This window comes from Bos indicus, chromosome 3 (assembly GCF_029378745.1).
Source record: "Bos indicus isolate NIAB-ARS_2022 breed Sahiwal x Tharparkar chromosome 3, NIAB-ARS_B.indTharparkar_mat_pri_1.0, whole genome shotgun sequence".
Taxonomy (NCBI): domain Eukaryota; kingdom Metazoa; phylum Chordata; class Mammalia; order Artiodactyla; family Bovidae; genus Bos; species Bos indicus.
Genome location: NC_091762.1, coordinates 11,240,796 through 11,252,190, shown reverse-complemented (window position 1 = coordinate 11,252,190; position 11,395 = coordinate 11,240,796). Strand labels below are relative to the sequence as shown.

At 38.4% G+C, this 11,395-nt stretch overlaps 1 protein-coding gene across 1 annotated transcript; it reads right to left on the bottom strand.

Moving 5' to 3' along the window:
• Window positions 1–10,214: 10,214 nt before the first annotated feature.
• LOC109556696 (olfactory receptor 10X1-like) lies at window positions 10,215–11,162 on the bottom strand. Its single transcript, XM_019958136.2, has one exon. It carries the CDS (start codon window positions 11,160–11,162, stop codon window positions 10,215–10,217), a length of 948 nt encoding a protein of 315 aa, XP_019813695.2.
• Window positions 11,163–11,395: the final 233 nt, after the last annotated feature.

Below are 11,395 nucleotides of genomic sequence, written 5' to 3'. Positions count from 1 at the left end.
TCTCAAAAATGACAGAATGATCTCTGTTTTTTTCCAAGGTGAATCATTCAATATCACAGTAATCCAAGTCTATGCCCCAACCACTAATGCTAAAGAAACTGAAGTTGAATGGTTCTATGATGACCTACAAGACTTTTTAGAACTAACACCAAAAAATGTTCTTTTTATCAGAGGGGACTGAAATGCAAAAGTAGGAAGTCAAGAGATACCTGGAGTAACAAGCAAGTTTGGCCTTGGAATACAAAATGAAGCAGGGCAAAGGCTAACAGAGTTTTGCCAAGAGAATGCACTGGTCATAGCAAACACCCGTGGCAGCTTTGCACTGAATAATTCTTACAAACACACAGTATTATGAGAGACAGTGCAGAGAGCTCACAGAGAAGCAACTCCCGGAGAAAACGCTGAGCGCTTATTTTATTGGTAATTTACCTTGTAATCTTTAAGAGCAGTAAAGCAAGATGGAGACCAGAATTCTGGGATTAAGGAAGCTTCCTCCAGGAGATCTGGAGGTAATCACATCAGAGTCATGAGGAAAGATCTTTGAAGATAAGAGGGATTGTTGTGCAAGTAGAACACCATCTAGTTTGCATCTGTGGCTCAGCTGGTAAAGAATCCACCTGCAATGCCAAAGACCTGGATTTGATCCCTGGGTTGGGAAGATCCGTTGGAGAAGGAAAAGGCTATCCACTCCAGTATTCTGGCCTGGAGAATTTCATGGACTTCATAGTCTATGGGGTCACAAAGAGTCATGACTTTTTGCATGAAAGTCACCCCTGAGCAACTTTCACTTCACAATGCTGACTTGTCAGCCAGAACATCTAACTTAAGGGCAGGAGAGAGAGCAAGCAATGAGAGAGAAAGAGAATGAGTAAGATGAAATTCCAGGAGATATTTTTGAGAAACCAGTAAAATGTGGTTCCCATAATTTCCCTCTTTTTGTTTTCTATAATGAATGTTTCTTTGATCTTCTTGTAGGAGGAAGAGTGTTAGCATTGCCTCAGTGTGGGTGAGCTGAGAAAATAAAGCAATTAATGTTCTGACTAGAAATAAAACACAAAGCAATATTATGAATAAGATGAAAGGGAAAAAAAAACAATATTTTAGATTTAGAGAGGATAACCAGTTCTTCAGGTTGAGCTGTGTGGAAAAATTGTTAGACCAGCAGACATGCTGATTAAATCCATCAAACAGTCCCATATCAATCCAGGCTTGAGTGGATAAGGGACTGATGGTGTAGGGTGAGACATTCCAGATGTTAAGTTCCCTGAGAAACCAGCAGTAAACACAAAGGTCTGATGTTTAACGGTAAGGATTTGAGATTCTGTTTTGGGAGGTTCTTATTATATTATTCGTATATCAATGAGTGTTGGTATAAGAACATATCTGTGCATTTGTTGAATTAGTTATGCAGAAGGGACATGTGAACCATTAATTGTCCAAGGAGAATCTGAGGTGTTCACAGGTAAAGAAGATGGAGGAGAAAGCCATTCTTCCCCTGCAATGGTGGAGTGATTGGTAGAAACAGGAATTTCAGGATCTTTCCATGTGGCAGTAGAGAACACATGGGGTCACAAAGAGTCTGACATGACTGAGCGACTGAACTGAACTGAAACAATGATCCTATAAGGCAAACAGATAAGTCAGCTTGTTGATTCCCAAAAGCGAATGAGCTCCAGGTTATTGTGTGTGTCCTTGAATATGAGCTATAAAAAAGGATGCTGTCATTTAGTTAAATGAGTTTGAATAGAAACAAAGAGGGAAAGCAATGGTTTATCTGTTGAGGTATTTAAAATAGAATTGGGCAATTGTTGGATGATATTAACAACACAAAAGAAATCTGTTAAGAGATTAAAGGAAACTTGTGAGAAGGTTTGTAAAGCAAGCAAGACAGCAGCTAATTCAGAAGCTGTGGGGAAGTTTGGGAGCTGGTAAAAGAAAAAGTTCCATCCTGAGGTTTCCTTCCAGGTTACTATTCCTCAAGTTTGATTGTCATCTGTATAGAGGTTAAGCACATTAGAAATAGAATGTTTAGAGATAATACGATGTAAAGAAAAGCGCACTAATTGTAAAATAGAAATTCTTTTATCCGTCTGCAAGTTGTAAATACATTTCCCTGTAAAATCTGATACGGCAATTTGAAATTGTTCATTAGTTTGATATGATTCTACATTTTCCTTAGGTAATTCCATATAAATTGTTTGTGGATCTGAGTCAATAAGACAACAGAGACCTAAGCATCCTTGCTGTAGTTAATGTAGTCTCACCGGCAGATAGGGAAGAGCAGCATATTTTGATTGATTAGGATAATGTAGCTATTCAATGATTTTTATCTCTTTAGGTATGTAGGGCAATTATTGCCGTAGGAGTATGTTATGTAAAAAGAAGAATCAGTGAAAAAGGAAGTGAAGGAACACCTGTCAAGGAAATGTTTAACATATGCAGTGCTGATTGTTGTAATAAAGCATAATATTAAGGAGAAAAACAGTGGTGACAGGTAGGGTCTTCATTTCTCAGTAATAATTGAAAAGAAGTATTGCACATGTTGGGATGCCTAAGCTAGGTCATATCCAATTTAAATGACCCAAGAATTGCTGTAAAGAATGAAGTGTTAATGGTTCTAGAACCTTGAAAGGAACTTGTAAAGGAGTAATTATTCCTTTTACAAAAAGGAGTAATTTTTGTAAAATTTGAAAGTCAAGATATTTCCACAGGAGTATTTATTGGTTTTCTCTAGAGCTATTATCAACCCCTGTGAATTCAAATATGTCTGTAATGAAGAGAGAATTTCTGTTAATTTTTGTGGAGAAGAGTGAGATAAAAGAATGTCATCCATATAATGATAAATACAGACATTGGGAAATTGTCATAACGGTTGCACAGTTAGATCTACAAATCTTTGACACATGGTGGGGCTATTCATCATACCTTGAGGTAAATATTTCTATTGATATCATTGTAAAGATGATGATTATTTATATTAGAAACTGAAAGTGCAAATCTCTGTTTATCTTCAGGATGTAAGGGTATGGTAAAACAGCAATCCTTAAGATTTATAGTTAGTATAGTGTGATCATCTGGAATTAGAGAGGGGTTTGGAATACCTGATTGTAATAAACCCATCTGTTGCATCCAAGCATTAATTGCTCTTAAATCATGAATTAAACACCATTTTCTTGATTTTGGGGGGATAATAAAGATGGGAGTATTCCACAGGCTTGTGAAATGTTTTATATGCTCTGCATCTAATAGTTCTTAACCAATTCTTGTATATGCTCAATTTTTTCTGCTCTATCCAGATGGGGGCAGGGCATCAGTCATAGATAATTTGTAATGGTTGTATAATTGCAATGGTCCCTAGGATAAATTTGTTTGTAGTCTTAATTGATATTGTTGAAATATATCTCATCCCCATAAAGTTGGAGTATTCATGACATAAGGACAGATAATAGCTACATGCCCTTCTGAATCTGTACAGATTTTTGGAAAGGCATTTTGATAAGCTTCTTGGAATCCCCCAACATCTAACATTTGTCCATGGGCCTTTTCTAAAGACCAGTCAGAGGGCCATTCTTGTTTTGTGACGATAGTTATATCAGCTCCTGTGTTTATTAAACCCTTGAAAGAAAGGTCTTGAATTTTTAGAGTTAATGTGGGGCAGTTAGAGTCAATTAGCATAGTCCGGTAAGTTGCATTCATAGATTCAAAACCTCCTTTCCTATATCTGCTGGTGCACAAAATAAGGCAAGAGTAATAATTGTGCAAGTTTTGTCCCTTTCTCTACTGTCTGATAAGTATGTGAGGGAGCCATAATTTTATTTATTGCCTGTGTAATCAGAATCAATTACCCCTAGTATAATATGAATACCTTTCATAGTTATGATTGAGTCATGTAAAATAATTCTAACTATACCTTTAGGTAAAGGGCTATAAACTTCCATAGGAATACGTTTAACTTCATCGCTAATACCAAAAGTACAACTTTCAGTAATAACAAGGTCCAATCCTGCACAGCTGGTTGGGGCAGTGTTTAAATCTGAGACTACTTTTCATTTTAAGCTGTCTTGGTGTTCAGAAAGTGATTGTTGGGGTTCCATTCTGGGGCATTCACGTTCCAAGTCTGTATTTTGTTTGTTCCCTGTTCCTGACACGGGGCTTGGGTTTGACCCCACTGGTAGTTTCCTGACAGAGGCTGTCCCTTATTATCGAATTTGGAATTCGATAATAAGGGACATTGATTAGCCAAATGGATACCTTTATTGCAGCAAGGACATTTTGAGAAGGTTTCTTTTAACCAGATGGCAGGTTTTTTTTAACATATCTCCAGATTTGCCACAGTTAAAACAGTTTTGAGGCATTAATGCAGTGGCTAGCATAGCAGCTTTATGAAATTCAGTTCCTGTATTTTGACAGGCTTTTATCATTTCTGCTATATTAGTTGTTGGCAAATTACAAATGGGCTGCAAGACTCCTTCACAATCTTCATTTGAATTTTCATAAGCTAATTGTAATGTTAATACATTCTGAGCCTCCAAAATTTCAATCCACTGATCAATGGCATTTTGCAATTTTTCTACAAGCTCATGTAAGGTTCATTTACTCCTTTTCTTATAGTAGAAAAGGATCCCTGTGGGATGGTAAGATCAGGTAAACTAAGCCAAGTTTTATGAGCCACTTCAGAGGATATTAAAGTGGGCCTTAGGAAGCATCACTATGAACAAAGCTAGGGGAGATGATGGAATTCCAGCTGAGCTATTTCAAATCCTAAAAGATAATGGTGTTAAAGTGTTGCACTCAATATGGCAGCAAATTTGGAAAACTCAACAGTGGCCACAGGACTGGAAAAGGTCAGTTTTCATTCAAATCCCAAAGAACAGCAATGACAAAAAGTGTTCAGATTGCACTCATCTTACACACTAGGCAAAGTAATGCTCAAAATTCTCCAAGATAGGCTTCAACAGTACATGAACCAAGAATTTCCATTTGTTCAAGTTGGATTTAGAAAAGGCAGGTGAACCGGAGATCAAATTGCCAGCATCCACTGGGTAATAAAAAAAGCAAGAGAATTTAAAAAAAAAAAATCTACTTCTGCTTCATTGATGACTGTAAAGCCTTTGACTGTGTGGATCATGACAAACTGTGGAAAATTCTTACAGAGATGGGAATACCCAACCACCTTACCTGCCTCTTAAGGAACCTGTATGTAAGTCAAGAAGCAAGAGTTAGAACCACAATGGGACAATGGACTGTTTGCAAATTGGGAAAGAAGTAAGTCAAGGCTGTATATTGTCACCCTGCTTATTTAACCTATATGAAGAGTACATTATGTGAAATGCCAAACTGGATGATGCACAAGCTGGAATCAAGATTGCAGGGAGAAATATCAATAACCTCAGATATGCAGATGACACCACCATAATGGTAGAAAGTGAAGAAGAACTAAAAAGCCTCTTGATGAAAGTGAAAGAGGAGAGTAAAAAAGCTGGCATAAAACTCAGCATTAAAAAACCAAGATCATGGTATCTGGTCCTATCAGTTCATGGCAAATACATGGAGAAACAATGGAAACAGAGACAGACTATATTTTCTTGGGCTCCAAAATCACTGCAAATAATGACCACAGCCATGAAATTAAAAGATGCTTGCTCCTTGAAAGAAAAGCTATGATCAATCTAGACTGCCTATTAAAAAGCAGAGACATTACTTTGCCAACAAAGGTCCATCTGGTCAAAGCTATGGTTTTCCCATCATGTATGAATGTGAGAGTTGGACCATAAAGAAGGCTAAGCAATGAAGAATTGATGCTTTTGAATTGTGGTGTTGGAGAAGACTCTTGAGAGTCCCTTAGACTGCAAGGAAATCAAACCAGTCAATCCTAAAGGAAATCAACCCTGAATATTCATTGGAAGGACTGATGCTGAAGCTGAAGCACCAATATTTTGGCCAGCTGATGTGAAGGGCCAACTCATTAGAAAAGATACTGGTGCTGGGCAAGATTAGGTGCAGGAGAAGGGGACAAAAAAGGACGAGATGATTGAATGGCATCACTGATTCAATGGACATGAGTTTCACCAAGCTCCAGGAGATGGTAAAGGACAGGGAAGCCTGGTGTGCTGGCAGAACATGGGGTCACAAAGAGCTGGACATGACTGAGCGACTGAACAACAATGAACAACAGCAATGAAGAAACGTTAGTTTATAGCATTATATAAATGTCATGTGCACAACATTATATGTCTACTCTTGTGTACAGCACAATGGGTTAACTACAAAATTGTACTTTCCATCTGTCACCATGTAATTGATCCCCTTTACCCATTTGCCTACCTCCCCACTGCTTCTCCTCTGATAATCACTACTCTGTTCTAGGTTTCTATTTATACGTATTTTTGTTTGGGTTCATTTCTTGTTATTTCATTTGTTTGTAGGGTTTTAATAATGCATATTAAAAGTTTTTTTTAATGAAAAATATCAACTCATAGGTAAGACACTATTGAGGATATAATGGGGTTGTCTCAAATCATATATGTCATGTTTTAGAAGCTGTAACATCTAACTTTGTATTTAACATATGTATACCATAAAAATGGAAATAAGTATTAATATTATAGTTATATAAAGAGATCCCTGTGTCTCACCAAAACACTGAACATAATATTTCATTTTAAAAATCATCATAAACCATTGTAATTTTATGACATATATTTTCTATGAACATCAAATATTTTAAATTTTTTCAATGTAAAGCAATTATCCAAGATTTTGTTAAGATTTACTACATACATTTTTTTTCTTTTTCCTTTTATTGAAGTAAGGTTGATGTACAACATTATGTAGTTGGTACAGTTACATTGCCCCCTGCCCCTCTCTCTTCCTAATACTGCTGCTGCTGCTGCTAAGTCGCTTCAGTAGTGTCCAACTCTGTGCAACCCCATAGACGGCAGCCCACCAGGCTCCCCCGTCCCTGGGATTCTCCAGGCAAGAACACTGGAGTGGGTTGCCATTTCCTTCCCCAATGCATGAAAGTGAAAAGTGAAAGTGAAGTCGCTCAGTCGTGTCCGACTCTTAGCGACACCATGGACTGCAGCCCGCCAGGCTCCTCCGTCCATGGGATTTTCCAGGCAAGAGTACTGGAGTGGGTTGCCATTGCCTTCTCTTCCTACTGGTAACCACGAATTTGTTCTTTATATTGCTGAATCTGTTTCGTTTTTGTTATATTCATTAGCTTGTTGTATATTTTAGGTTATACATACAAGGCAGTGTTTTTCTTTCTCAGACCTATTTCATTTAGCATACATCAGTTCAGTTCAGTACAGTCATTAAGTCATGTCTTGACTCTCTGTGACCCCATGAATCGCAGCACGCCAGGCCTCCCCGTCCACCACCAACTCCCGGAGTTTACCCATTAACGTACATGCTGCTGCTGCTGCTAAGTCGCTTCAGTCGTGTCCGACTCTGTGCGACCCCATAGACGGTGGCCCACCAGGCTCCCCCGTCCCTGGGATTCTCCAGGCAAGAACACTGGAGTGGATTGCCATTTCCTTCTCCAATGCATGAAAGGGAAAAGTGAAAGTGAAGTCTCTCAGTCCTGTCCGACTTTTCAGGACCCCATGGTCTGCAGCCTACCAGGCTCCTCTGTCCATGGGATTTTCCAGGCAAGAGTACTGGAGTGGGGTGCCATTGCCTTCTCCAATTACACCCAGTAAATCCAGCCATGCTTTTGCAAGTGGCAAAATTTCAACCTTTTTTATGACTTAGTAGTACTCAATTGTATATTTATACACCACATCTCTTTATCCCAACATGTTGATGGACGTAAAAGTTGCTTCCATATCTTGACAACTGTAAATAAGGTGACTATGAACATTGGAGTGCATGTATCTTTTTAATTAGTGTGTCTTTTTTTTCAGACATATACCCAAAAGTGGAATCACTGGGCCATGTGACAGCTTTATTTTTAGTTTTTTGAGAAACTTCCATACTCTTTTCCACACTGCCTGCACCAATTTACATTCCCAACAACAGTGTAAAAGAATTCCCATTCTCTATATCCTTGCCAACATTTGTTATTTGTGTTCTTTTTGAATATAGCCATTCTGACAGATGTGTGGTGATGTCTCTGCATGATTTTTTTAATTTTTTTTTTCTGCATGGTTTTGATTTATATTTCCCTGATGATTAGAGATATTGAGCATCTTTTCATTTGCCTATGGACTAACTGTGTATCCTTTCCTCTTTGGAGAACTGAATATCTACATGTAAAGGAATGAAATTAGGACATTACTAACACTAATTACTACAAAAATAAACTCAAAAAGAATTAGGGACCTAAATGTAAAACTAGAAGCCATAAAACTGCAAGAAGAGAAAAAGAGCACTCTTTGACATAAACCATATCTTTTTTTGGGGGGGGGGAGTAGGGTGGGGGGAGGGATTTTGCTCCTGAAGCAAAATGATAAAACTTAAGCAAATGAGAACTAATCAAACTTAAAAGCATATCAAAAGAAATCATTTAAAAAAGGAGAAAATGGCTTACTGAATGGAAGAAAATATTTGCAAATAATATGATAAGGAGTTACTATCCAAATAAGTAAACAGCCCATACAACTTAATATCAAAAAAGCAAGCAACATGATTCGAAAATGAGCAGAAGAGTTTTAATACATTTTATTTATATATCAGTTCAGTTCAGTTCAGTCACTCAGTCGTGTCCGACTCTTTACGACCCCATGAATTGCAGCACGCCAGGCCTCCCTATCCATCACCAACTCCCGGAGTTCACTCAAACTCACATCCATCAAGTCGGTGATGCCATCCAATCATCTCATCCTCTGTTGTCCCTTTCTCCTCCTGCCCCCAATCCCTCCCAGCATCAGAGACTTTTCCAATGAGTCAACTCTTCCCATGAGGTGGCCAAAGCACTGGATTTTCAGCTTTAGCATCATTCCTTCCAAAGAACACCCAGGGCTGATCTCCTTCAGAATGGACTGGTTGGATCTCCTTGCCGTCCAAGGGACTCTCAAGAGTCTTCTCCAACACCACAGTTCAAAAGCATCAATTCCTCGGCACTTAGTCTTCTTCACAGTCCAACTCTCACATCCATACATGACCATTGGAAAAACCATAGCCTTGACTAGACGGACCTTTGTTGGCAAAGTAATGTATCTGCTTTTAAATATGCTATCTAGGTTGGTCATAACTTTCCTTCCAAGGAGTAAGCGTCTTTTAAGTTCATGGCTGCAGTCCAATGAGTATACAAACCCATAATACAGTATTTATGTCCTTCATGAGAGGACATAGTGTCAACAGAACTAAGCAAAAGATTCAGAAAAGTCTCTAGGTTTTATGTTGGAATTATCAGTAAGATTAGTTGCTACATATTTGTGATATTTAACCTTTATAGTTATTTCTTAATTTTTTAGGGTAATATATAGAGCCGATGCTATGTTTCCTTCATTACTCACTATGTGTGTGCCAAAATTATTACAAAACACCTTTTATTGTTAAAGCACTCAATACTGTAAAATTGTATTCAAAGTTAGCTCTTATTGCTTTCATATTAAAGAAAAGGGGGCTATTTGCAGTCCTTATCCAAGGATTCCCTTAGTCACAGAACATGTAGGCTCTACCGTCCTGTTTACTGATTTGAATCAGCTTCCCAAAATACCCCTTTTAATCAGAAGCTAGCATTTAGCAGTCATTGGAAGGACACCACTGAATACAGTGCATTAAAATTTTTAAATAGTATGGCATGAGTCTTAATTATATATCTAATCTATCTATCTATATCTAGAAACATATTGAAAAATACTTGACTGTGATTTCTATAGTGTATCTCTTATAGGAAATAATTATCTCCCCTTAGCAGTACCACATAGTCCCTCACAACATTACCTAGAATTTTTTTTGAATATTTACATCCCTAGGAATTTAAAATCATCTTTTAGTATAGTAGTCATAGGTGTTGTTGCTTCTTCTTCCATCTTGCTTTTCTTACTTTATCAAAGGCACAAAACCCATCTAGTGGACGATTGGCAGTAGCATAGAATATGCAGAGACAAATAGTGGAAGTAGTTGGAAAACTTCCTTAACATCCTAACTAAATGCCTGTCATGGATCGGGTCCAAGTCTCAGACACTTGATCCCCATATGTCAACCTCTGGGAAAAGGCTTCTCCAGATATTTCAGGGTAGATGTTTCCTGACATCTGTGAACACTCAGTTATGCAGTGATAGTACAAGATTATTCAAGAAATTTCTAAGTATCTTTCTGAAAGCATTCTTCATGTCCTTATTCCTGAGGCTGAAAATGAGAGGGCTGAGGAAAGGGGTGACGACAGTGTAGGGAACTGCGATCACTGTGTCATCTCCCCCTGATGCTTCTGGCTTCAGATACACAATAGATGCAAAACCAAAGTGGATGATGACCACTGTGAGGTGGGAGGCACAGGTAGAAAAGGCCTTCTGCTTGCCCTCAGCCGAAGGGATTTTGAGGACAGTGGAAAGAATGAACACATAAGTGAGGATGATGACAAGGAAGGTGCCCATCAAACCTGACACTGACATCACTGTTACAGTGAATTCTGTGAGGTCACTGTCTAAACAGGACAGCCTCACAACAGCCCTCATATGACAAAAGAAGTGTTTGACAAGGTTGGGGTTGCAGAAAGAGCCCCTGAATATCAATGCAGTCTCTATCACAGAGACAAAGAAGCCTGCAATCCAAGCAGAGGCCACACATTTTCCACACACCATGTTGGTCATAAGCAAAGGATATCTGAGAGGGTTGCAGATGGCCAAGAAGCGATCATATCCCATCCAAGTAAGAATGGCACAATTAGTGCCACCAAGTCCCAAGAAGAAACACATTTGCAAGCCACAACCTATGGATGAAATGTTTCTGTCCTTGGCCAGGAGATCTGAGAGCATCTTGGGGATAATGGTCAGTGTGTAGCAGGTCTCAGAGAAAGAGAGTGCACTAAGGAAGAGGTACATGGGTGTGTGGAGACGTCTGTCCACCCAAGTTAGACCCATGATGGCCAGATTACCTGTGAGGGTGGGAAGGTAGAGGCAAAAGAAAACCACAAAGAGAAATGTCTGTGCATGTGGGTAAACAGAAAAGCCAACAAGGATGAACTCTTTCAGGACTGTCTGGTTGATCTTCATCATGTGAAGTTCTGAAATCCAAGGAAACAAAAAATTCAAATTTCCATTATTCTCTGCAGTTTTGGTGTGAATAAAACAGACAATCAAATTTGCAGTTACCAATTGATTTTATATTTTATTTGGCAAAACAAGATGTGTATGTAGGTAATACTTTTCTTAGTTGTCCTTTCATGTGTTTCTTCTTTATTAAGCCACCGTTACTAATTACTTATTGTGACTTTTTCTGCCATATT